The sequence below is a fragment of the Arctopsyche grandis genome, chromosome 13, assembly GCF_051622035.1.
Source record: "Arctopsyche grandis isolate Sample6627 chromosome 13, ASM5162203v2, whole genome shotgun sequence".
NCBI classification, from domain to species: domain Eukaryota; kingdom Metazoa; phylum Arthropoda; class Insecta; order Trichoptera; family Hydropsychidae; genus Arctopsyche; species Arctopsyche grandis.
Genome location: NC_135367.1, coordinates 22,703,451 through 22,731,349, shown reverse-complemented (window position 1 = coordinate 22,731,349; position 27,899 = coordinate 22,703,451). Strand labels below are relative to the sequence as shown.

The 27,899-nt window shown below is 32.7% G+C and overlaps 2 protein-coding genes across 2 annotated transcripts; both read right to left on the bottom strand.

Moving 5' to 3' along the window:
* Positions 1-180: 180 nt before the first annotated feature.
* Positions 181-19,134, bottom strand: LOC143920967 (dynein beta chain, ciliary-like). The gene is given in 54 exon segments (XM_077444028.1): positions 181-280; positions 354-548; positions 626-774; positions 847-1,020; positions 1,319-1,819; positions 1,885-2,080; positions 2,149-2,285; positions 2,354-2,477; positions 2,952-3,178; positions 3,267-3,399; positions 3,470-3,601; positions 3,687-3,868; positions 3,936-4,191; positions 4,269-4,553; positions 4,622-4,752; positions 4,831-5,032; positions 5,101-5,267; positions 5,336-5,495; positions 5,556-5,704; positions 5,776-5,991; positions 6,054-6,134; positions 6,202-6,464; positions 6,632-6,743; positions 6,817-7,065; positions 7,146-7,307; positions 7,391-7,468; positions 7,548-7,726; positions 7,794-7,960; positions 8,043-8,242; positions 8,384-8,545; positions 8,611-8,830; positions 9,009-9,137; positions 9,617-9,794; positions 9,872-10,064; positions 10,134-10,371; positions 10,476-10,691; positions 10,760-10,908; positions 10,979-11,209; positions 11,349-11,456; positions 11,573-11,797; positions 11,871-12,072; positions 12,146-12,386; positions 12,473-12,629; positions 12,692-12,833; positions 12,895-13,105; positions 13,172-13,367; positions 14,005-14,192; positions 14,266-14,452; positions 14,523-14,747; positions 14,913-15,027; positions 15,192-15,322; positions 18,501-18,624; positions 18,700-18,848; positions 18,967-19,134. Coding segments are annotated over 54 exon segments (9,633 nt in total). The 5' UTR covers positions 18,976-19,134.
* LOC143921654 (dynein beta chain, ciliary-like) lies at positions 18,996-27,682 on the bottom strand. Its single transcript, XM_077445006.1, has 32 exons — positions 27,573-27,682; positions 27,414-27,468; positions 26,553-26,567; positions 26,469-26,504; positions 26,272-26,391; positions 26,027-26,197; positions 25,776-25,946; positions 25,619-25,707; positions 25,252-25,544; positions 24,903-25,076; positions 24,632-24,767; positions 24,326-24,554; positions 24,053-24,244; positions 23,849-23,983; positions 23,604-23,758; positions 23,360-23,549; positions 23,191-23,292; positions 22,942-23,095; positions 22,658-22,859; positions 22,490-22,583; positions 21,517-21,541; positions 21,367-21,440; positions 21,173-21,293; positions 20,923-21,063; positions 20,749-20,843; positions 20,501-20,671; positions 19,947-20,116; positions 19,657-19,876; positions 19,545-19,577; positions 19,311-19,475; positions 19,081-19,140; positions 18,996-19,013 (listed from the first exon to the last, which is right to left on the bottom strand). Exons 1-32 carry the CDS (start codon positions 27,680-27,682, stop codon positions 18,996-18,998), a joined length of 4,116 nt encoding a protein of 1,371 aa, XP_077301132.1.
* Positions 27,683-27,899: the final 217 nt, after the last annotated feature.

The following is a 27,899-nucleotide window of genomic DNA, read 5'->3' as shown; positions in this document are numbered from 1 at the left end:
CATTTTGATCCAACAGACAGAAAAACTAGCTTTAACCAACTAATGTGTGAATACATACATACATACATACATTGTAAATAGAAATATGTAAACTTAACATTTTAATATAATATAATTCAAAATTGATCAACAACTAATACTATCATTAATTAAATCGGTAAATACTATGTAAGCATAACATTATATTCCTAAGAGTAAGCAAACTCCGGCAAGCGTCCACTTTGCGGACTTTTCTCTTGTCCGCAGATTAAAAGTCCATACATATGTAGGTCCTCTCATTCTAAAAATGAAAATAACATGTTAGTATGTAAATTATTATTCAATATAGATAATACATTAATGACTTTCCCAACCGTATTTTATAAACTGGACAGTCGTATATATTTCTTGTCTCTACTTTATCTTGAGTGACAGCTTTCAAATATATCACAGGCATCATTGGAAACAATTCTTTCAATCGAGATTCAACAATGCTTCCCAATTCAGTATCCCAACGAGCACCTTCCATGTATAGTCCGTGGATGTATGCACCTTCACGGGGCGGAGCTCTATAAGTCAGCGAATAAAGTGTGTGATAATTCGTTCATATATAAATTGTGAAGCATTATTATTTGAATAGCATTACGGAAAATCATCACGATGTTTCTTTGTAACTTCACAACTCAGACACATCTTATCGAGAGGCCATTCGTTCTTCCGAGCAGTTTGTTGCATTATGGCTGTTAAGAAAGATTGTGGATTGAAGAATCCACCCAACCACACTACTGTAGGTAACTATAATACAATACATAATTATATATGATGAAAATAAATGTAGTGGAGGGTGTTTTATTACTAATTGGTTACCGTGAAGTCTCCAGTCCAACTCTCAAGCTCGGTCAAACGCACGCAAAGGTCAATAAACCAAGTTGCAAGTCCCAACTGAGACGGATAAGCGAGATTGGTCCAACGTGGTGGGACTTGATCCATAAAGAGACAATTTTCCAAGTCTTCCATTTCTGACGTGATTGTCAATTCACCCTAAAAACCAACTACTATTGAAAAACACTGTTTTAAACAGTTGGGCAAACTAATAACACATTCAGCCCGGCGCATGATTTCATACATTTGCCCATGTGGCGGCACTGTCACGCGTATCGACACCCGATTACGCGTGACGGCATTAAATCACTTTATATAATGAGTTGTCCCTAAATCATTAGAATTTTATAGAAATTTTAGTGTTGGGGTGCTCAATTAAGTGGAACCGTAAAATTAAAGCATTATCCGCGTGGCCACCGGTGGTACACGCCGGGTTGAACGTGTTAAACTAAATTACTTTAAATCCAAATTCAAGTTCTTTGAGAGATCTCTTCATTTCTCCAGTCAAAATATTCATTCTTTCACACTCTTGAAATGCTACTATAATGTACGGCGTTCTCTCTTCTACTTTGCTCATCAATTCTTGGATGTTAAATTGCTCTGGAATTTTGTCAATTATGTCTTCCATAACAGCTTTCACCTTCAACAAAAATTAGTCTAAAAATTCATGAAATTGAAAATTTTCTCTGAAAGCTCAAAATAAATTAACAACAACCTTTTCTTCTCGAGTTAAACCTGAACCACTTTGACCATCAGAACAACGCGGTTGCATTTCAAGTACAGTTTTAAACAACTGCTCAGACAAGGTTGTTAGCACTCCTATTTCAGCATTTGGATGTAAACCATATAAATAAGGTGATTCACCAGGTAGATTCTCATCAATATACGTATGATACGATACGAAATCAGAGTTAAGCGGTGCTACAAATCCAGGAGCTAGTAATAACTCTCCATCAATCTGAAAATTTTATAAATATATTACAATCTGAATAGAAAAGTATATATAAAATACTATCGACATACTAATTCAGGTTGTAAATATTCGCTGAGATATGTACGGCAAAGTCTTCGATCCCAGTCATCAGTTATATGACCTCCATACATTATTTCTCCAAACAAATAGCGTAGGTCTTCCCATGGAATTCTTGAATTGTTCTCCAAATAGTTATATAAGACATATATGCTGATCATTAGATCACCAATGTTGAATGGGTAGTTTCTATTATATAAATTGAAATATCAGTATGTATAGAGTGAATGTTCAAAAATTTTGATTAAAAAATAAACCTATTCCATCCTTGAGGTCCAAATTTTCTTCTTTCGGCAACTACAGCATGGAAATAACACAATGCAAAAAGTATTCCTTTAAATTCCGCTTCTTTTGAACACATTTCCAATGTATCTTGCGAAAAATTATCTAATGCCTATTAAACAAAATACTTTTAAAATAATTTAAGGAAATTATATTAAATATGTCAATTAAATTATAAACCTTATGCAAATTTGCTTTCATTCCAGTCGGTGGTTCGTTTGTAATTTTTATAGCAGATTCAAGGATTCCTTGTGGGATAATGTGATATTCTGGAGCAGCGGCTGGCTCAGCACTCAAAAACAATCTAAAATATTCATATAACTGTTACGTATACTAAAAAGAGCCGCCGGTTAAGTGCAATCGGATTAGGCCGAGGCGCATCCCTGACAGTGTGTGACCGTTATAATTGGTTTCGAGGATTATCTCCCCCGAATGCACTTAGCGGCGATAGCGGTACTCGGACGCATTCCCGTGGAGTTCTTAGAAGTAACACCGATACCGTGGGACTGGGTGTCGTGGGGATACATATCCGGGTACATGCCTAAACAATAGGGAAGTAACCGGATGCCCTGAGAGACCTGTCCTTTATAAGGCGGTATTTAGGCGATATCAAGACATTCTGGACGGAGCACTGCCAGTGCGTGTATCTCCTTAATCACCAATAAATGCTGTGACACGACTTTGGCCTTTTACTTGGATCCTCCACCCACCTCTACGCAACATAACTATAAAAAATTAATTATAACAAAAATACTTTTTATTTATTTATTAAAATTACCTATAATTTTCATGACTATTTTCATTGCACTGTTCAATTTTTTTTTCAAGGGTCGTCAACCATTTCGACACCAGATGTATATTTTGTAATATAACCCATTCACCACGCAGAGATGCAACATCCATAGCTCTCTCGGCGACTATTTCTTGCCCTTGGCCCAAAGATATGATATGAAAATTTTGATTATCCACAGTAAAACCTAATTGTTGACCCAACTTTTCAATATCCTACACAATTAAATGTAAGTTTAATATTAAACATTGCGGTCGATATAAATCTAATAAGTTAAAATCAATTTGAAAACTACATATTTACTTTCAACGGATCTACACCCGGTGACAATATAAAAAAGACAGGTGTAGACGAGCTGGTCTCTTCAAAAGATTTACTGAATTTTATAGCATGGGTTTCAACAAATTTTGCGCCCAGTTTTTCTTTTATGAAATACCTGCAACAATGATAAAATCTCATGTCAAGATTTGTTAAACTATTCACAATCGTTCTGGGAGAATTTCAACCTCGTAGCATAAGTCATGCGATCCGGTCTCAATGCACGCATGATGCACAATTTTTGCAATGGAGTTTTATTCTTCCATTCGCCAGGATATCTATCTTTTTCTGGAGCTTCACCTTCAGTGAATTTTTGCCATCTGCAAAAGGAATTGGAACGGACAATTAGTAAAATTTTATTAAATCCGAAGTGCAATATATTACATATACATACATATACTTAACCTTTTACTCGCTCCTTCGATGTCTTTATCTAGCCCTAAAAAATTTTCCATTTTGGACAATCCACAAATACCACCCCAACTATAATCAGATAACCATGGAAAAAGTGATGTGAGGGGTTTCATTGGATATCGTAGAAGAAAATCAACTTCTTCCAATGCCACATCATCGCTCGACATTTGTACCTTATAAAAAAACACTTTGAATATTTGCACATCAATTTTGAATAATCATTTAATCAAATTTCTTCACCTGAAGTGCCATTTGACACAGAAATATAAGCTTATCACATTCAAACAGTCCCCTGCTAGTATACATAAACACGGAGAAAGTTATACTGTCCAGTAAATTGGCAACCCGTTGAACTAATTTTTTATCAGGATTGGCTTTTGAAAGAGCATCTTTAAATACAACACTGTATGCTTTGAGCGAAAATTGATATATTGGATTTATTTTACTCAAATCAGTCAAAATGAAATATAGTAAAGAAGCTCGGTCTGCAGCTGGTCTAAATGACAAATTCACATTACTTTAAAATGGATCATTTCAAATATAAAATACCAAAATATTATATTATCATTATACCTGTAATGTTCTCGAGCGTCATCTATTTTCAAAGAAGTCACTTTAGCTTCCTTCACTTTGATAGCAATCTTAGCTGCAGTTTTCTTAGTCGTTTCTAGGTTTACCACCAATTCTGAATCGCTCAATATATCTGGTCCAGCCGATGATAATCTACACAAAAGATCGTCTTCCAATGTTTTTAACGCTATTTTGAAATCATTCTGTTGCTTGGTTAAGTTTGCTCTTGTCGATTCCAAGTCTGGCCTTTCTGCTTTAACGACGTCTCCCAACAATTGTTCTTCCAGTCTGAATGTAGAATTAAAATATACTTATTAAGAATACTATATGTATATGATGATTTTGAGAGTATTTACCCATTTTTAGTGACAGTGAAATTAATGAGAGTACACTGAGCTTGCATTTCCGGTTGATAATGTGGATTTGCTAACTTTGTTTGAAGGATTAATCTGAAATTCGGATCGTAATCGATTTCTTTGTCTCCAATCTGCAATTAGTTAAATATATATCTTTTGATCTTTACAATATTTTGCTACAAATTTAAGATGAGGACTATAAGAAGGACCTTTATAACTTTTCCTTTTTTAATCAACAGCCGGCCCAATAACGGATCTAACACAGCATCGATAGTTTCAGAAATGCTTTCAATTAGCAATACATTCCCATTAGAAATGGAAAGTTCTATAGTTTCGAGATAAGATTGAGCAGTTAAACGAACCACTTTTAACTGTTCTCCATAACGATTTTTAATCCATTTAATTCCTTGCCTAAAAGAAATAATTATTTAACTTATATCATATAATATCAGTATTGCTGAAGTATTATAAAATACTACAGTTGGGGATCTATCATCAATGGCCATCTTGCTGAGTTGGTTAATATTGTGGCATTTTCAGTGCTCATTCTGTCAGCAGGCAGACCTTCGTTATTCCAAGTAGCTATTTGAGCATCATCTGTCATCAACATTAGCGGATCCAAACAATCTGTGATTGGAATTTTAGGCTGAAAACACAGCTTTTTAAGTTATATCTGAAAATTTTTACTTATACATTGTTGAAAGCTGAACTCACATCTACTTTATATAGGAAAGGTATCCACATATTATTCAGCAAATCAAGTCTGTAGCTGTGTGTGAAACAACCAACATATGATATGAACGCTGTAACCAAGAGTACGTCCCCCGGCAACATTAACCCGCAATCTTTGAGATTAGCGACGGATATTGTCCATCTATAAATACAAAAAGATGCATAAAGATATTGAAAAATTATATATTTTGCTAAATATTACCTTATTTTTTCAGACGACAAGCCATTTACTAATCTATTGGCAAGTTCTATTGTTTTGTTAGTTGTGTCAGCTTCGGTTTGACACTTTGTTTTTTCATCGACAGCTTCTTGAAAGTTTGCCAATAAAACTCCTAGTCGTTGCTCCAATTCCTAGAACAATTTGTTATTTAATCTAACATGACTGTAATACACAAAAAAATGAAGAAATAAAATTAACTCACAGCTATTTTTTCTTTGAGTTGAGCTAGTGTACATCTAGCAGCAGCTAATTCAGCATTAGCTGCTGCCAAAGCTCTTCTTTTTGGCTCAACAATCACATAAATTTCATAAAACCTCATAATATTTATAACCCAAGCACACAATCCTGCTGCAGCACTCGATTTACTTAGAATTGTTTCTGGTAGAAAGTCTGGATCTTTTATAAAAGGTTGAATAGCCTAAAAGTGATACAAAGATTTCAATAAATGCCAGCTCCAATAAGGACATTCACTTCGCTCACCTTAACAATATCAGGGTGTATATTTTCTTTATCATAAGTGACAAGATCGTTTAAAAACTGGTCGACTTTACCCATCATGACCTGTTCAAAGTTTAAAATTATTTTAATCAGTTTCAAACCAATGTACAAAAGCGATATACATACTTACTTTACACGCCTTCCAAGATTTATCTTTGGGTATTTTTCCTTTTTTGGCCAATAGCACGCTGACAGCAGCTGTAACATTTACTACAGCGTCAGGGGGAGTACCAAAAGATTTCAGTTCAGTTAGATTGTTTTTGTTCAACGTATTAAGAGCTTCTTGTGCAGCTATTAATGCAGGTTCAGCTTTGGCAAGATCGTCAGCGCAAATTTTAGCCTTTATTGATACGTCTTCTTCTATAACTTTCACTTTCTTCTCTTCTGCAGCAGCTGAAAGAATATGTACAAAGGGTCTTTGAATACAATACTTTTAATACAGGTAGATGAAAAACCTTTAATCTGCTCGTGACATTTCAATACATTTCAAATTTCTGTTCATACGAAAACTAAGAAAAGTTTTAATGTTTCAAATTTACATAAAATATAATCATACAAACCGAAGGCTTTTTCCTTGGAAACCCTATCGCTTTCGGCACCAACTACAGATATCAACTCTTCAGCTGCTTTATTTTTAACTTTCAATTCGATTTCTTGTAGAGCTAAAGTTATCTAATAAAATCAAAGTAAATTACTGATATATTATATATTTAATCTGAGTAAAAATATTTATAATTAAATATACCTTTAACTTTTCAACATCCTTAGCACAGGAGTCTAATTTCAACAATCCATTTTCTAGGCGCATTATTTTAACTTTCAAATCACTCGACTTCAACTTTAACAATTTGGAATATAGAGAAATTTGCTCTAAAAAAGACTTGGGCGTTGTATAATTGTAACGTCTCTCATTTTGATAATATACAGTCGACATATTATTGACAGTAGTGTGCACGTATGACATGAAAAGAGCTACAGGATCGATTAAATTAGCCTGAAAAAATTAAGGCATAACAATATTACCTATGTAGAAATGAATAATGAATAGTCTTGTGCAAATAATTTAAATCATACTGGAAGTTCATCCAGTTCAGATAAGAATCTTTTAGAGACTGAACGCAAAGCTTCTTGAGGCCATTCGTGGAACCAATTGATGGAAGTACAATTCACTATGGCTGGAAATTTACGGGATCTTACTCTCAAGGTTGTTCCCACAGGAGAAAAGCATAGTACCACCTAAATATGGAAACTCATATAGTATAAGTATTCATAATATATACACAGGTATAACATAATGTCAGACAGTAATATTAAATAACCTTCAGCTGTCTTCTCACTCTGTTGATGAAAAATTTCCAACAGTTATCTTTAGTGTCCTGCATTCCAGCTGCTTTTGTCTAAAATATACTCAATATCAAATATCTGTATTTTGAATTAATCCATTTTGAAAACCACAATATCATAGCTATCGCTCACTTCAGTACGAACAGCATTGATAATATTCTCTATATCTTCATCTGAGAACAAATCCGGAATTTCCCCAGAAGCAAGCAGATCATTGATGAGAACTAAAAACTTTTCATCTGCCACTTGTGCATCAGACATCAAAAACACCATCCCAACATTCTTTAAACCGGCTTTCAAATATATTCCAGCTAAAAAAAAAACACAGCACTTTAAATAAAATAAAAATATTATATACACGTCTATAAAAATACAAACCCAAATCATTCTTTAGATCAGATATTGAATATCCTTTCCTCAATTGTAGCTGAAAAACTTCCAGGCCTGATAGAAAAGACGACAAACGAGACAGAGATTGTTTACCAGATCCTCCAACTCCTATCAACAATGCGTTTCCTCGAGGCATTTCCAAAATACGATTTATCCTAAAGAATACAAATAACAATTTACAACCATTATATTATTATTATATCATCACATTACACTCAATGTTTAACTAAATCGAACCTGCAAATATGGTACATAGCATCCTCGAATAGGACTAGATTCATTGTAGAGACCATATCGTTATACGAGGAGAGACCTTCGTTCAACAACCTGGTTAAATGATCCCAATTTTTGATTGGCATGTATTTTGGATCTCCGATACCTTCCGCGAAGTGGCAATATATTAAAGGTTTCTCATATATGACATTTTCTTCTAATTCCTACAAGAAAAACACATTTGAAAAACAATAAACGTTTCAATTTATAATTTATGTAAGAAAACGGGTAAAAAAAATCACAGAAACAACGATAGTGAAGTATTTTGTATGACAGATTCTACCCAATTTTAAGCAAAAACTCACCTCAAATCCTTTCTTAATCGTTTCCAAAATGATCTTTTGAAAAGAATCTATATCCTTTTCATTTATTAACTTGTCACAGTAAACTCGGGTAGATTCGTGCATCCACAATCTTACAAGTTCACTTGGAGACTTAATGGTATCTCCAGTAGCATGTAGAATACCCTATCACCGAAATTTATTAATATTTCACTTTAATTAGATGTGATAAGAATATTTTTAGTATTTACCTGAAATATATTGGCTAAATCTCTCATATTGAACACGTAGTGAAATTTTATAGCAGTCGGTAAGAATATCGATGTCATTCGAGTATGCAAAGCAAGAGCAGCTTTCACTAAAGGAGTTATTATAGCAGATACAGCCTGTGGAAATCTTCCATGCTCGGATGCTAGATGAGCTGACAGTATTGATTGGTATATGTGTTGACAGGCTTCAGGTGATGGAAAACTGTACAAGATTCAAAATTGTAATATAATAACTGTCCTGATCTATGTTCTACCTTAAGATCTCAGGTAGAAACGCATGTAAATATTGACTTTGGTTTTGGCTACTTAAGAATATTAACTGAACATATTATTTTAGGTATATATGTATACATATTTTTAAATAGCAATACAATGGCTACCTCACGGCAAATACACAGAAGTGTCTTTGAAGGCGTGAATCGATGACGAAAGAGCCAGCTGTTGGGTTCATGCAGGATACAAATTGACAATTGTGAATATCCTTGAGTGAAAGTTTTGATCTGTCATACCTAAAACATAATAAGCATTTAATGATATTCTGGATAAACTTCAAGCTTAATTGATATGCTAAAGACTTTTTAGAGTAGAAACTACCACAAAACTTTTTAGTGAAGATTTCAAAGAATTAGAACTGACTAATCGTGCTTGAACCTTTACTATATGTAGCTCCCATAGATAATTATAAAATTCACTACAATAGGGACCGTAAATTTTTAAATGCCCATGCTAAGGATTGTAAATAGGTTTTTGAGCTCTTTTTCCTATTATGCTGTAGATTAACATTAGAATAATATAATACTATGATTACAAAACCAAATTAAATTAAATTGTAAAATAGAAAATGATCAGTAGATCAGTAGCTATTAAAATTTATATAAGATGTATTGTGAACATAATTTCAGTAATAATAAAAAGTATTTAAAAAAAAATGCCCATGCATTTAAAAATTAGAGGAAGTAGTAGGAAATAAAAGTATCCGGTTTGGTACCAATGTCTATAGTCCATAAATTGCCTGATGAGCGTATGAGGCTGAACAGTTCCATATTTGTCTACTTCAGGCATATTCATATCGTCGACAAAATAAATCATGGTTTTATTCCCAGAAGGACCAAAATTTCTACCAGATTTCTTCTCCAGTGGTTTTTCTAGAATACTTTGTAACATTTCTGAAAAACAGAATCGTTAAATATAAACATAATTTTGCAACAGAGATTACAACCTATAAGAGGTTGTTTGTACATACCTGAAGTAGTATAAAAATTGAATGGAACATTAGTAACAGCATAATTATCTGGTAAACTAGATAGTTTATCAGTCATGATAACACTTTTTCCACAGCCAATGCCACCTACTAACATCACAGGATGCTTTTTATTCAGAAGCAAGTCTATAAAAAACCTCAGACGAGTAGTTTCCACTGTGCCAACTAAACATTGCTACAAAATTCAAAATTATTACAATTGAACCAAAAAAGACGTTTATCAGCATTTAAGATTTATAAGTACCTGCAATGGTATTTCAGGATCAAAATAATACTTCTCTAATTTTTCAGACCATGAAACGAATTTCTTCGTAGTTGGATCAATGTAATAATCAAATATGTCCTCTTCAGAAGGGAATTTTATCGACTTAAATTCAGTGGTAAACCACTTAACAAATTCTGCTCTCCAATCAGTCAACTGGTCTTGGAACAGTGCAGATCCAAAGCTCCAAATACAACAAAATACAAAGTAAATCTCATACCTGGAACAATATTAACATTCGTTATCTAAATTGCGACCACATATTGCTAGAATAAAACTTATCCCGCGACTCATGTCTGACAGGACTTGTGAAATAAACAATACCATTCTTTAGGACTGTCATTGGGTATATTTTGCTTGGTCAAAAAGCACTCCAGCAGAAACGTTACCATTTGAACTTGCTGTATATCAGTCAGAGGAGTAATCTTCTTGAATTTTTTACAAGATTCTAATAATGGTGGTATATATTTATCGAATAATACTGAAAGCGTTGGTTTTTCAGATGGATCTTCTCTAGAATCGACCCAAGATGAGACGTAGCTAAAAAGTACAAACAATTTTTAGAAAACTGGAAATTATAACTCAACTCATTACTCGAAAGTACTCACGGATTCCAACCCAAATCTTGAGGATTTATATATAAAATACCAGCTCGAGATACCGTGGCTGGAGTAGCCGTACGTAAATTACTTATCTCGAACAGCAATCGCATTGATTTTGTCAGTGAAATCCTTTCATTGCTGGCTAACGTCAAGATCTGAAATTTAAGAAATGATTATTTTAATAGATTGTATTTGAAACTTTATTTTTTTCTACTTTTTTCATACTTTATTGTCGTCCATCAGAGTGTTTAAGCTTTCGATCCACATTGGATCAATATCACCATCTAAAACGATCCACTTTGCACTATCTCCTGGCATATTTGCCATATCTCTCATGATCACCGAGAACAGCCCGTCCTTCCATTCTCTTGTGGCTGGATTTATAACACCGAAGAGCTCGTCATTGGTTACAGCTTTTGGATCCAAATCATTGTAATATGGCTTCAACTTTGCCATCTGTATAGGAAAATGTATTATTGAAAAATTCTTTACAAAATATTGATATAAAATTATACTATACCTTCTTGACTACACACAAAATATGTCATGCATATTTTATAGTGTGACAAAAATGGTTCTAAAAAGTTTCAATCACCTGGTATGTTCGATGTAAGCATTTCCACACGCAAGTTTTTCCAGTTCCAGCTAGACCGATTATAAAAACTGAATGTCTCACAGCAAACAATTCTTCAAGTTGAACAATCTGAAAATATTACAACAAAATAAAAAAAAATGAGGACTTCGGAGACCATCACCATGAAATTATATTAGGTAGGGCTGATCCTAAAGCTATCGATCCATCACTTGCTCATCCTATACCTTCAAAATGAATCCTGGTTCTGGTTGCAACTTCATATCAATAGCGGCTGCTTGACACATCTTTTCAAATTCAATATTTCTCTTACGAGGTACATCCAGAGATGGAAAAAGATCACCAATCAATCCTAAAAACACTGGAATATCATCAGTTATGATCTTTGGAATGTTAAAATCACGCAGAGCCCTCATCAGTACTTGATCTTCAGGCCTCTGTCTGTCACCCCTCTGAAAACAAACATATTGATTTCATACATATTATAAAACAAGAACTACATATAAGATAACAATTCAAGTAAACCTTCAGAGAACCAGCAATAACCAAGACTGATTTTATAGCTCTCAAACCCCAATCGTAATGATCCTGCTTGGATAACAATTCCCTGCATAGAGTATAAAGCGTGATGAATTTACGAGCCAGCAGACGAGCTTCCTGAAATCCTTCAGCCACCAGCATAATTTCACAGATCAGCTCAAAGTCAGGCACGACCATTGCGCACGGTCTGTTAAATTTAAATCAAATCATACAAAAATTTAATTCCTGAATACTACATTATATCGATTTAATATTAAGACCTGAAAAGGGATTTAATATTCTCGGGTAGTTCAGTTCTGCCTGCGTATCCTGGATTCATAGTAATGAATATTCCCACAGTGGCTTTGAGCGAAATCTGTTCTCCCATGAAATTGAATTTTAATTTTTTGTGCTTGATTGCGTCTTGGATTGCTTTAACCTGAACGGAAACTACCGATAAAACTTCTAACGATATCCTGTTGAACTCGTCGAAGCATCCCCAAGCTCCAGTTTGAGCTAAGCCTATTTTTAAATGATAAACAAATCCAAGTCAACTATGATTCTACCACTTACAAAATTTTATACATTCAAAATAAACAATCGCTCACCTTTGTATATATTTCCACAAGATTTGTAATCCATTTGCTCAGAGCAGTTGAACACGTACACCATAACTCCCAGAGCTCTTCCTAAATCTTTAGTAGTTTCAGTTTTTCCAGTTCCTGCTGGACCTGCTGGTGCACCACCCATGATCAAATGCAAACTCTGAAAAAACCACAAACATGAAAATCTAGCTCCCATTAGAATGAATTATATTATCAACTCACTTGAGTCAGAGTTATATAGCATCTATCCGTGAGGGGTGTGATGACCAATCTAGGAGTGTTTCCCAAGTATTCGTAAGCGTACTGGAACTGAGCATCGCATATGTTGCCAAAGCAATCATCTACAGTTGTATCCCACCGATGCCTGAAAAAAATTGAGTAAAAATACCATTGCTTGCTTTGTTAGATATACAAGGAAAGAATACCTCAGTTGACTCTGCCACATGAAAGAATTTGACGTTTCGACTTTAGCAGCTATCATTTTGGCGACGACATCTCTAGAATGAACATCAATTGTACAAACAGTCATTATCTTCTGTCTGTCACCAGCCGATAGTTCTCCAAGCAGCCACGATATTAGCGCATTTAATTGATTGATTTGACGTCTCTGATATTCCTTTAGCGCGTTTTCATATCCTTGAAATACAGTGTATTGACGATTTCTAGTTCAATTTAATGGGCTAGTGTTTTTTTATTGCTTACCTTCTTCTAATTTGGCGAAAGCTTGGTTGGTTTCAATCGTCCACCATATTTGCGTAGCAACTAGGGCTATTTGAGCTGCCCAATCAAAAAGCCATAAATCTCTTTGTTTTTCTTCGTAAGCACTTACAGCACAGCTTAAAAGCTCGTGGAGTGTTTCAATCATGCAATTAGTTACTCTGTTCAACCAAACTTCAACCTGTCAAATTATTTAATGAGACTGTATTACCAGAAAAGAATCTTCGATTCAGAAGTCTATAGGCAACTTCTAGTACATAAACACAAACTAAATAACACTGAGCAACAAAAAATCACGTTTTTGAGTTACCAGAGCGGAGACTAACCAATCTTTACTAAATTTGACCCACTAAATTTGAATATGATAATGATTTTTGTTGGTTGGTGATCGTTTACGACATATGAGCGTTTAAAAAAATGCACGATTTTTACAGTTTTTTGGCTTTTGCGGTCTTTAACTCAAAATCTAGTATTGTTGTGCTCAAAGTGAGTATTGGAATCAATAGTCAGATGTTTTTCCTATTGATTGTGATATTTCATTGCTTTAAAATACTTCTAATTAATTGTCTAGAGAATTTTAAAAGTCAAAAATATATTTTTTTACGGATTTTTTCTCCGTGCTATATTGTGTTTCAAATTCAATTTCTTTAATTTTTTAAATTAAAAATTTGTTTCAAATATGTCGTCAAATATGTTTCTGATTGGCTGTTGTTAAGTACTCAAATAAATTCAATAAAAAAAACAAATAAATGTAATGAATATTGAGGGACGCTGGGTGGAATCACTAACTAATTATAATTACTAACGACAAATATTACCTTTCCAGAACAATCACATGCAGTTTTAAACAAAACGTGCTCATCATTTTCTTTTGAGATCATTTCTATAGCGATATTGCTCTTACGCTTTTCCGCATCCTTGGAAAATACCAATTTGGCCAAACTGTCGTACAGTTTGATTAAATGTTTGCATACTAATTCTGGAACGTTCCCGTTCGAAAGAATATCTAGGGAAAAATGACACAATAATAATACATTTGTTCAGTTTAAGTTCGGTGTGAAAATATATTCTTAACCAACCCAACAAATCAGCCGAAGATACGAAGTAAAACCTTGGATATGCGAGACGCTTCGTCTCCAAATAATCGTTCAGAGCTTTTTCACATACAACCAATCCACGATGCAAGGATTCCAAATCGTCATATAGTCCTGGTTTGTTCGTGGCTTCGACCACGTTCGGAGTAGACTGAATGCGTTCAACCATATTCTAAAAAGGAATCGATGAAGTAATATCAATAATATGTATACTTTTCAACAGCAAACTGCCATTGCCTCACTTTGAATTGCTCGTCGATGTTATCAAATCTGTTGGAATCGTCTGGAAGCTGATTTCGTATATCTTCAGATCCCACGAAAATGCTTTCGAGGTACATCCACTTCCGTTGTACTTCAAACCATATGTTTATCGCTTGGTCGGCGTTAGATAGTTTTTTCTGCCATTCAGCGACTTCCGATTCAAAATGGCCGATGAACTTCGACGCCATCATGTTTTGCACTTGAGTCTGTTGTGATTGATTTCTAATTAGACTTAAATATTTATGTACATACATACATATATTGCAGGTCAATTTTAAAAAGTAAAGTAATTCATGATTCTTGATGGGGATTAGTAAATATCATTAGGAACTTTTTATGGGGTATGAATGTATGAAATTAATCAAATTTACTTGATTGTCTTCCAATGTTTCTATCAAGTCTTCGCTAGCTTTGGGCATATTCATTTTAGTTCGGTCGTGTTCTTCATAATCGAATTCCATTTTGCTCCAAGTAACGCTCAACTCTCTGAAAAAATATATTGTAGTATAAAGGTACGTTTCCAAATTTAACTACATACTTACATATATATTTTTACTTCTTTCTATTTTTGCCATTGCACTAACGTGCTTTGAACACTTTTATAAAAAATAATATCATCTGTAATAATTAATAATAACAAAATTAATTACTTGAGAGTTCGTTCCATTGCACCTTCTTTGACTGATTTATCAACAATATTTTTAACTTCATCTTCATATTTATGCAAATTCAGTGATAACAATCCAGCTAGAGTGGTACTTTCGTCCATTTGGATCTTCACCTTGAATTATACTTATAATTATCATCTTAATTTATCATTTATTCATATTAGACGATAATTCAAATTTAACTATGCATTTAATGAAAATTTTACAAATGAATCAAGAAAATCGTAAAGCCAATACAAAAGCGCCAATTGCAAACATTCCAATTTAAGAATTTTTTCATTTCTAGTAATTTTGTATGTAGTATTTTTGCATGAAAAGAAGAAGCAATTAAACTTACCATTTTTGCAGCATCAACTTCATTTTCAGCTCGCTATTGAGCAATAACATAAAAGCGTTTTGAATTATAAGGTTTTTATCTAATTCAATGAAAGTATATGTATAATACAAACATTCGTAGGTAATACATATGTTGATGAAATGAAGAGATGAGAATAATTGTAAATGTAATCAAATGTAAAAAAATGAAATGGTGATTGTTTGTGTGCTCGAATGAAACAATAGTCATATATTGTAATGAATGTATTTTAAAACGATTTATAATAAAGTGCTTGATTGTATAGCATTTAATTAAATTATATGTTCGCAGAATAGGTAAGGTATTTCGATGGGTTTTTGAAGACTTTTTGCAGCATGGCAGTGTTTTACACTACCTTTAGGAAATTTCAAATCGGCAAAGTCCAAGTCGAAGTCTTCCATGGTGTAATTGTGTGTTTTTGTGTGTTTCAGAGGATCTTTGAAACGCATTGTTGACATTATTCTTCTAGGTTGACGTTTCGTGATTTTATTGTGTAACGATCGATAATGGATTTTGAGTTTTGGCATTTTCGATGCTGGTCCCTTTGTCGATGATGATGATGATGATGATGATGGTGATGAATAGACGTGTTTGTCGGCGTTGTATACACAGTGCGGTGCAGATGAATGATGATAATGGGTGTTGCTGCTATTTGATTTAATCATGATATCGGCCAAATCCACGTCTGCCACATTCTAAATGCATCAATTGTAATGTTAGCGGACGAACATTTAGCATGTTATAATTAATAAGTATAATTAAAGGCCTAACGTGGACAAAAATTGAGCGCAAGAGCACGCTGTGGACAAAATCCCCATCATATGAACTGTCAAACAGGCCCGATTATACAACTGTCAGATCGGTATCGTGTAATAAATTGAGCTCAATTTAACTATGTATATTTATAAGCAGACAAAAGGCAGAGATGTACTCTAGTTTGTATTCACTATGAGAGTACATATGTACACATAGACTAGTAAAAATACTGCCCCATTAAACAGAACGTATGTATTTACCCGTAACTGTTTGTCACGGGTGAAGGTCGTTATATCAGAGCTTAGGAGCACAATATGAACAGCTAATTAACAAATTTTGCTACCATAAAGTTAATTTATGTTATAATACAATGAATATTTTTACATATAAGTTATATTGTACAGTAGAACCTCGATTATCCGGATCGTTAAAAACAAATACAAATTTTACGATTTTGCTGCTTTGAAATGCATAACTTAAAAATTCGAAAATAAGACGGAGAAATGAATCAGTTGTCTTCAAAATTCAACATTCAAATGACGTTTGTTTCTTGAAAATTTATTTAACAATGATTGATTGAATCATTATTAAATAAATTTATTCACCAATATGGGAAAGAAAACAAAAAGACAACGTGTTGTATTATCCCTTTTGAGTGGTAAGTTTATTTGAACATCAGAAGCGTCACAGGAGTGATTTTTTTTTTCGGAATCAACTGACGTAAAAAATCTGAGCGAACACTTTTATTTTGTGGGAAGTTGTAAAATTGACATATTTCACTCGATTATTTTTATTTTATTTTATTTTATTTTATTTTATTAATTGAAAAATCAACAGACAGGATGTACATAGATATGTATAAAAAAAAACAAAAAGTAAATAAATAATATATGTAACATCCGAGTCCAATAATAGATTTTTACAAAAATGAAAAAGATAAATATAAGGACAACAAATTAAAAAGTAAAGAATAAAGGCATGACAAAATATGTAGAACATTGCATAATTAACCTATAGTATTAAAATATTTGGAAAAGGTTATAAAATATAATATAAGAAGAAATTGAAATTTACAAATATAAAACAAATGAAAAAGGTAAATACAAAATAAAAAAAAGGAAAAGAATGAAAGCTATAATATGATTAAATAATATGATTATATGATTGATTTATTGCCCGGCGGTGGCTTTGGAAAAAGTTCCACTTGCATCCCGGACTAAATTCTCTCGAAAATAAAGCTATAATTTTACGCTAAATTATTTTTGCAAGAGGTTGGTTGGTCAGAGGTTGCAATGTTATTCGTTCGGAACAAATTTTACAGTTTTTACATGTGGAAAATATTACTTAAGAAAAAAAATTGTCATCATGTTCAGTCATCAAAATTTAACTGTCTTTCACGCCTCGTTAAATTTGGTTCCTTTATTCGAATACAAAAAAATATATACACAAGAGTAAAAGAAAACTCTCAGCTATACATGAAAAAAAACGAGATGCAAATATGTCGAACAACAAGAGAATTGGAATATTTTTAGTAATTGAACGTGTCAAAACGTACGGGTACGGCGGTACTCTGTGGAGCCCATTTTACTATGGACGTACCGGTACGTTCATACTCCTCAAAGTGTTAAAAGACAAATTAGATATAATCAATGCTTTAAAAAGCGGTGTCTTAGGACGTTTTTTGTCAGATAAATAACGTCATATATCTCGGATATAAAAAACAAATTGAAAAAAAATGATGAAGTTTACTGATTCTTTAATGTCAGAAGATGGAAGCTCAGAGCGTAAAGTTATGAAAAAATCAGGAGACGAAGAAGTCGAAGAGTGTACTTTTATGTGGTTCATTCGAAGACAAAGACAGCCAATATCTGGTCCATTATTGTATGAAAAGTATTCGCGATTTGGCAGCTTCAAAAAGAACAGCTAACTTTAAGCAAAAATCCATAATTGAATTTCTTAATAAATAATAATTTAATATTGATCTTCATGATATTATAATATATATGTAAATGAAAACAAATAAAAATTATTCATACTGAATGTACATACACGTATTTTCTGTCAATTTTGATTTTATCGATTATCCGGAATTTTCATTATCCGAACTAACTTCATCCCCAATTAGTCCGGATAATCGAGGTATACAGTAGGTATATGGTACAATATATCATAATACATACCTTAGTAGTTCGCATCAATTCTATCCAATGTCTATCACGAATTGCTGGATTCTGGAGTTCGGTAACAGCCCTCAATGACGTCAGTAAATTTTTAATCACTGATTCTATTGCCAAATATGGTTCCCTAAACATATACGAATGAATGTAGTTTTACAATTGTTTTTTTTTTATATTTACAACACAACAATGTAAAGCCCACCATTGTCGAATTTCTTTATCTAAAGCTCTCAATTCTTTTATGAATCGTTTACATTCCATGTCCATTCCCTCGGCGTCTATTTTCTTCCACGGCGTCTTCTTCCAATCTTCAATTGTAAATTCAACAAGGAAATAACAATCCCACAGTTGCTGAAAATATACACTTAATTTAATCCACAAAGAAGCAAAATTTACATTTCACATTCACACGAATCGTGCAAATGTTCCTGTCATAAAAGGGCAATAGTTTCGTCATACATTTACATACCTTTGTCATTTTTAACTCTTTTCGCGCGTTCAAAATGGGCCTCGTATCTGGAGGATGAATATCGAACAATTGACATGATTTATTTAACGAACTCAATGCTTCTTCAAAATGAACTAACTCTAGATGAGTTTTATCTATCAGCGAGTAAACCTCTTCACACTTCAATGAGAAAAACTAAAATTTAAACAATAAAAATAGATATAGTCTGGACTTTCAGGAAGTAACTTCCCAGGTGGGATGTCTTCATTTTCCAACATATATTTTCAGGTATTTAAGTTATTAAATTAAGATAGTTAGTATGGCACAACATCAAAACCCATATTTTCTTTGAATACAAATTATACCTTTTTGTATTTGAATTCGTCTCTATAAGACTGCATTCTAGCATTGAAAAGCGTGACTTGTTTGGAAATTAAGTGTGCTTGATTGATCTTGAGAGGTCCCACGTTACTTTTAACCACCGACGATAGTTTCAATAGATTCTTCCACTTCTCAGGCAGGACTTCCAGCTGAAATTACACAGTTAACGATTTTCATACAATTTAATCATTAGCAAAACAAATAATTCAAAATCTTACTAATGTATAAACTGAATGCTTCTTTTTTCCGTCCTAAAAGTACAAAAACAATATGATAACCTTATCAATAAGTTCCTTGAACGATTTTAGGATATGGATACTGTGTAAGTACCTGATCGTAGGACTCTTCAAGAAATTCCACACCGTAAGTCTTCAACAGTTCTATCTGTTCACTTATGGGTTCAAACATCGCTTGGGTACTGTTTACTTGTCGTTCTCTAACTTTTATCAAACAGCCCATAACGCACAGCAACCCTTCATAATCGTTGTCTTTCAAATCAGAACACAAGCTTTTAGAAGCTTGCTCTATAAATTCATCCAAATCATTCAATCTGCACAAAATTAAAATATTAAGAATTAAAATAGAATCTATTTCAATTTTAAAATCCATTACGTATGTACCTATTTTCGACATAGTCGACAATATTCTGCTTGAAAACGTTTCCCCACTTGCATATTGCGTTTAATAGAGATTGTTTCAACCTTTTCATGTCTAGTAGAAGCCAACCATTGAATAATCTGGTTTCTGGTAGTTTATCGCATTCTTTGTACAAATTTTCAAAGACGTCTATCTGTTCATATAAGAATCAAAAATTCAATATCAAAATCTTGTTCAGAAAATCGGGTTTGGTGCATCCGCCCTAAAATCGCCAGACAAACGAACGACAGATTAACAGAACGGCAGCTTTAAACGTAATTCTCGTTTTCTCGAATGATAGATTGCACATCGGATGCAGAGTAACGTTTCAATGTGCACAGATGCAATTATTAAAATGGTAATTATTAAAATTGAGTTGGATCATCTGATGTGCAATCTATCATTCGAGAAGACGAGAATTGCATTTAAAGCAGCTGTCCGTTAATCTGTCGTTCAATGTGTCTAGCGATTTTAGAGCGGATGCACCGCATCCCAGAAAATCAGATTCTAAATTGTATTATAAAACATTATATTGTACTTGTTCTTTAAATACAGCAAGGGGTGGCCTTATTATTGGTTCATCGTCATCAATGTCGTCATATTCAGATGCCTCCAAAACGTCTTTCGTTATAACATTACTAGTTTTTAAGAATACGTACAAAAACTCTTGCTTGTCGTCTAACCATAAATAAGAATAGCTTTCGTACACCTAAATATAATTTTAATTGAATTAAGTAATTGATTTTTTCAATCCATATTTTATTATGAAAATACATATAATATTACAGCAATATATTTATGTATGTCTTCAATTGTATTAGATACAATATCTTGTATTTTGGTCTTCATGGTCAGTATTTGTTTGTCGTTTTTAGCTTCCACTACATATGAAGATAATTAAAAAATGATTAAGTTTTCAAAAGTAACGAAAAAATAAAATATTACTATATAATAACTTACTCAAATAATTATTCAGATTTATGTCTTTCGTAATTCTTTCATAAGTTTCAGCTTGTTCGATAATTTCATCTATCATTATAGAGAATATACTGTATAAACTTTCAGTCTCATTTTGATCGAGTGGTGGTTTGAATGTAATATCTACATACATACATATAAAAATCATTAAATACATATTATAGTAAATTTACAATTAAAATTACAATTTTGTATCTCTGATTTATGTATGTAGAATGTGTTGTAGATACACCTGGTTCTTGTAGCTCAGCCAAAACTTCTACAAAGGGTATATTGGGCCCTCTTATAGCATCAATATTGGTATAAAGTGATGTCAAACTGATTATTATTGCCTTCAATATTGCTGATGATACCTTTGTATAACAAATTGCAATAATTATATAGAACCTAGCTATTTTATAAACATATTAAAAAATAGTTTCATACTTGGCTATCAATATAATCGACATACGCAGGCCAATTAATGAGAGCAAAATTTTCTTCAGAATTTTCATCTTGTGCTAACACATTAAAAAAAAATATTCATTTAGACAATTTTAAGCATTAAAACTATTAAAAAAAATACATAAAACTTACAAGCTTTGCCAAATCCTTTCGATTTCTGTTTGTTAAAAAAAATGTTTTCATTTTAATTAAATAATCGAATATAGACAATACTTTATCTATGTAGGTACACAGATGTAATCATAATTACACAATTTTTTTGTAATTATAATAATAATATTTATACTGTGTGTAATTTGGAATTTAGAACATAAACTCCTTTATATTAATTTAAATTTTAGTATTAAATTTATTTAAACACATACTGGTGATAATATATTATGCCGCACTAATTCACATATATGTATGTGTTATATAATTTAATGTATCTACTAGTGTTGTACCCGTTGAAATATCATCGCATGGATATTGGCATTTTAAGTTATTAAATAAAAACTAGATCATGAAAACGTGATCAGTGATCGATTCTGAGTTCGAATCAGTCAAAATCTCGAGTTCGAATTTTCACATGATCACAAAACTTCATCTATTGTTACTACGTACATAGAAAAAGTAAAAAAATAAAAGAAATGTGTCGGTCCTGTGTTCGATCCGCACGCGGTCGAATATTTTTCAAATACCTTTTAAATATATTTATATTTAATTTAATATTTATATTTAATTGTTTAATATGAAAAAAGGTAATAACTACCTACTTACCTACCTAAATATAAAAAATAAATCAATTAATTAAATAAATTTTCGACATACGGCGCTAAATGCTCAGAGACAGAGTGCCGTCTATTAGCCTAAGGAAAAATTAGTAGCAAACAGTATATATAGAAGTTTTTTTTCTTTCGTTATTATATTCGTACGTTTTATTCGCAGTGTTTTAGCAGTGAAGTACATATGTATGTCGAATCGAAACGACTATTATAGTACGGCGAGCGTTATCTTACACAGACACACAGAATAGCGATATTATATACATATGTATATATGACAACAATTTAGTACTGATATAAAAAAATATATTTTTTCCATGACAAGTTAAAAATCAGAATACCTGATTATCCTCTTGATGTACTTTGAAATATAAAAAGTAATTTTCTTTCAATTTGTGAATGATTTCTTTTTGAGTCGTTCGAATATCTTCAAATCTTTAAACGAAATTTTTATTATTACATTTGTATTATAGTATATATTGATTTATCTAGTATAATATCTTTAAAACCTTTTTAATTTTCTAGAATTATTTTCGTCTAATGCCAAAAGAGGGTATTTCCCAATCTTCGGATGTGGATGACGATCGTACATTGCCACGTTAGCCCAACTATCCATTTGTTGGAAAGTTTGTTTGACATTTTTTTGAGCTGTCAAAACGCGCTTTTGAAGTTTATCAATCATGTCGAAAACTTCTTCCACATATGCAGTAACTGTTAAATGAGTACATTCATTAGAAACTACTGCCAATACAAATTGGAAACAATATTGTAATAAAAACAAACAAAATTTCACCATTTGTGTTCCAGTTCAATTCATCAATGCCTTTTCTTAGCAAAACGTCTACTTCCTTTATTTCATTTTCTATTAAAGTTACTTCCGATTCATGACTATCCTTTCTGATATCATTGTACCAGATAATAGAAAGATTTAATTTACATATGGCAGACTGAAATAAAGATCAAAATCAGAAGAAAGAACAGCTATCTATGTATATACATAAACAAAGCGTCAGGTTTTATGTATAGGTACATTCAATATTACCTGTAACTCTTCGCTTCGATCGTATAATTCTATACCTTCTTGTGGAATTGTGAATTTATCCAATAGTATCAAGTATCGTACCTCTCTCAACAAACACACCAACTGAAATATCATATTATAAGCAAGTATGTACATGATTATTCATCAAATAGCATTAAATAGTTTAGACCTCATGAGAAAAATTCAATTTGAGCAACGATTTCTCCCTAATCAGAAGGCTCTTCTTAGTATTTCTTTTACACAATTGGGGAACCGTTACAAACCACTCATCGTACAATTCGTTTTCAATGCAATTCAATCGTTTTATCAATACGTCGTACTTTACTCGGAGGTCGTCAGAAGAACTAGAGAAAATCAATCTAAAAATTAAAATTACGTCATTAGAATGAAATTTCAAAATTCTATATTATTACGTTCCAAAATATATTGCATACAAATCTTCAATTTGATTGAATTCGTTCATTGGAATTTGGACGCGCTGTTGAAGTTTGAAAATCCACCACAACATTCCAGCTACAGGTGGAAAATATGCATCGATCATAGGTCGACGCTTCGTATTGTAATAAACCTAAAAGTAATTTTGAAAAATAACCAATAGGTACAATCAATTATCATATTTTTACACCTGCATTAATAAAAAATAAATATTGAATCCTACAATCATCCCTTCTTCACATATTTGCTTAACTTGAATCAATTCGCCATCTAACAAGTCGATTAAACGTTCATACCTCGGCTGAAGTTCTTTCAGAATCCTAGGCCTATTGGCCAGATCTCCGATAACTTGTAATAGCTGAAACATTACATAAAACACTTAAATGACTTTTAGTATATATATTTTTTTGTTCTTCCATTTAACAACCTTGAAAATATTATCCAAATGAGAGCAATCATCGAAAGCGTCGCCGAAAACTTTCGCCAAGCATCGATCAATGTCGATGACTTTCACCATAAATCGTCTATAATCTTCCTTGAAAGATTCATCTTCGGTATCCAAAGGATCGTATTGTATATTGCATATGTCGTTAAAGAGTTTTGTGTACTTTTCATAAATCTGAAATGTAAATCAATGAGAATATACACATGTACATATGTAGTACCTACACCGATGACCCCTTTTATTTGGTAAATTTACATCAGTTGTTTTGGCGCTGTAGATTTTGCCTCTGATTCCTCCAAATTCGACCTTTTCCAGCTTCAGCATCTCAGCTGTATTCTGTAGTATAGTCTTAGCCATTTTCAATCTCTCAATGAATTGCAAAAGTTTCATGAATACCGAGTCGTAATCAAAAGTCCAGTGGATTGGAATGCAATCAGCGGCAAAGAACGACCCAATGTTTTTCTTGTTCTTCTCATAAACATTCCTTCAAAGTACAATTTTTTAAGTCAAACCCAATTTAAATGATACATATATACATATATCTTATCACATAAAACTCACAAAAAGTGTTCGATATTTTCTAAAACTTGGCTTAATTTCAAGACCTGTTCGAATGGCTCACCAAAAAACATGCTACGCTGCTCGCAACACGCGGTCGACTGTTGAACGATCATGTTGCACATTTCTTTCATCAAAACTGCAAGTGTATATTAAATAATGCTAAAATTACAAGAAGAAATTCGAAGGAGGAGCAGATATTAGCTGAATAAAAGTATGCTCGGATTATGTATATACATTCATACCAACACCAAAGTGAATGTGAAAGAAGTACCTGTGATCCTTTCAGTCTTCCTGTAATACCTAGAATTAGCCCACAATAGACCGATGCAATGAATCATGGGTCTAATTAAATGCTGACTTTCTAAAAAGTTCGTGTTGAGAAAAGTTTCGAATTGTTTCAAAAGTGGCATTTGATGAATGACTATATCGCGAGTTTCGACAACACCTGAAACAAATATATATTTTTTTTATTTCTTTATCCCGTAAGGGAACTTCAAATCTAAAGAATCTACAAAAATCACAAAAGTTTGAAAAAAATCTATAATCAGAACCGGTTCAGTACTCTTTAGTACTTCACATGATGGATTGGATGTATCATACATATAACTAACTACACATACCTGCAACCAAACTGGTTAGCATAGTTTTGAAACATTGCAGATACACGCTGTTGGTTAGCTCCAAGTAGTTGGCCATCTTCTTGACCCTAGGATGACGGAGCTGAGCATAGACCCCTTCCAAATTCTTCAAACGAGTCGACCAGAAGTCGACGTCATCCACTGGGAGTGGAAATCGTTTCTTTGAAAAGACCACATCCGAGTCTTCTTTCAGCAAATTATTTATTTGGGTCGTCCACAATATCACAATTCCTTCTATATTCGTCTTCAGATAAACATCAACAATTTCTCCATTGCTGTAATTTATTAAAAAGTTTTATAACATATTTATTTGACAAAATTGAGTTGTATTGCAATTTATTTTAAATACCTTTTTATAAGCAAACTTTCTACCTCATCTAATTTTTCTATACCGTCTGGCATCGGCAACATAACTTGATTACTCAATTCTCCTCGAATCTAAAAATAATATTAACTCATTAATGCTATTATTTTAACTAAGATTCAATGTCAAATTATGTAACTACCTGATAAAGAGTATTTTTAAAATCGTAAGCGTGCTTTTTTATATCGTCTATTATTATTCTTGGCCAATTTTTATGATTTTTTGGATTGCAAAGCAATGGATAGATTATCTCTTCCGTAAAAACTGTGAGTTCACTCACTACTTGGTTGGAAATCTGTCCAGCAAGAAGTATCTATTTAAGCATAAAAGAGTATATAAACCATTGTTTTGATCATTTCGTTAATGTAGGCTTCTAATACGATCAGTCCTTACAGATTTAGCATTCTCTTTAGTTATAACATGTCGAGGTTTTCGTACGAAATAGGCGAATTTACTCCTGGGAACTGAAGAAAACCCAAAATTCGCTTGTAAAAATCCTATATGGCTGACGTTAAAGGTTATCAATGGTATATCTGCATTTTCGATATATTTTTGAACTATATTCTGTAAATATTTAAGGATCGCTTTTAATTGTAGTAAAAGAGTCTCTTTCGATTCAAATGTGTACTTTTTTTTACCCTTTCTTCTCCTTGCATCATCTTTTGCCACTTTTCAGGCTTTAAGCGTAAAACTTTCAATACAAAGTTGCTCATAAAATCTGTTTTAGCATCCAACTCGTTCATTGCTATGAGTTTTTGCTGAAAAATAATTTTCAAATTTTGTTTATAATTTAGAGCAAAGTAAACTTGTCTACTAAAGTTATTCAAATACATACTTTGTTTCTCTCTTCCGCTTCGACATCTTGGACGACCTGGAATTGCGAAAAAAATAAAACACTATAATCCTAAAGTAAACCAACCAACGTGTTAATTATCTACAATTTTAATCATATCATGTTCATAGTAGCTTATGAAAGAATCTTCTTATGAAAGAATAATATTAAGTCGTAGACATAAATTTGTATGGGATATTTTTAGCATTCATGGTATCGATCAAACATCGGTAAAATGTATGCTGTGGTATTCGTAAAATATGACGGTATTATTAAATTAAATGATGACAAGGTAGAGAATGAACCTTCTCCTCGTCCATGTTTAGCGTGTGTCTTTCGCTATTGTCGCCGTATTGTAACGTATTCACTTTGGCGACAAACGTGTCATGGGGAGATCACGCAAACCGCTAACTAGCACGCAAATCCGCATTGTTTGCAACTATGGCAACTAATTAACTTGTGTATCTTCTCATAATATAGTTATAATTCTATATATGTATCTATCAATAAAACTATTTTGATATTTACTACGGCAACAAATCGATATTCTAAAATACCATGTTCAAAAACTACCATGAGAATTGGGGAGATTTTTTCAAAAGTCATTCATAAAATATATAATGAATAACCTATTCAAAATAATGACGAAATCTTATATACACTTGAATATAAGTAATGTACACCTCCTGCGCGTCCCAACGTGGGAGCCATTTCTGCGCGTAAAGGTGTTCGTCACAAATGGTCCATTAAAATGATTTTCTTGTGTGTATAATTCATTTGGTGGGGTTCGATTAAATGTATGTTTTTATTTGATACTAGGCCTGCTATTTGATAGAAATTGTAAGTCTATCGTGATGGCTTCAGTCATGCTATCATGGGCGCCCGCAGAAAATTTTCTAAGGGGGGGCAAAATATTTTTAGTGATGTTTTAATGTAGTTTTAATTTACTGTAGCGTATTTGTATGGTGAACGAACGGACAGGACACTAGTAATGAAGGGTATACTGTAGCAACAAATTTTTTATTAACACAATATATTACAACATAAATTTAAAATAAAATTTATTCTTTAAACAAGAACTGAAGTCGTCTGTTATCGCTACCAAACATATCTACAATTTTGTCCATAAAGTATTTTTTGTTGCAGTTCACTTTGTCTCTGTGTACGCTTGACATGTACAATCCAGACAGTCTGTCTGGATTGTACGCGTCAACCATTAGATATCCAAATAAGGATATTATATGTCAGATGGATAATTCTGTAAAACGAATTATCTATCAGTTCAGCTATCTATCTATCGGAAAACGTTCAGCACATTACGTCGTGTAAAAACATGGCTTAGATCTACAATGTCAGATGAAAGTCTGTCTGGATTGTGCATGTTAAGGGTACACAGAGTCAAAGTGAACTGCAACAAAAAAGACTTTTGCCGCC

Excerpts from the sequence above, each read along its gene's own strand:
- LOC143921654 (XM_077445006.1), bottom strand. The coding sequence starts at position 27,682 with ATGGTTGACGCGTACAATCCAGACAGACTGTCTGGATTGTACATGTCA. Across the intron at positions 21,441-21,516 it reads GAAAGGATTTGGCAAAGCTT|CACAAGATGAAAATTCTGAA; the intron begins GTAAGTTTTATG and ends TTAATGTGTTAG. Across the intron at positions 19,141-19,310 it reads ACGAATTCAAATACAAAAAG|TTTTTCTCATTGAAGTGTGA; the intron begins GTATAATTTGTA and ends TTTAAATTTTAG.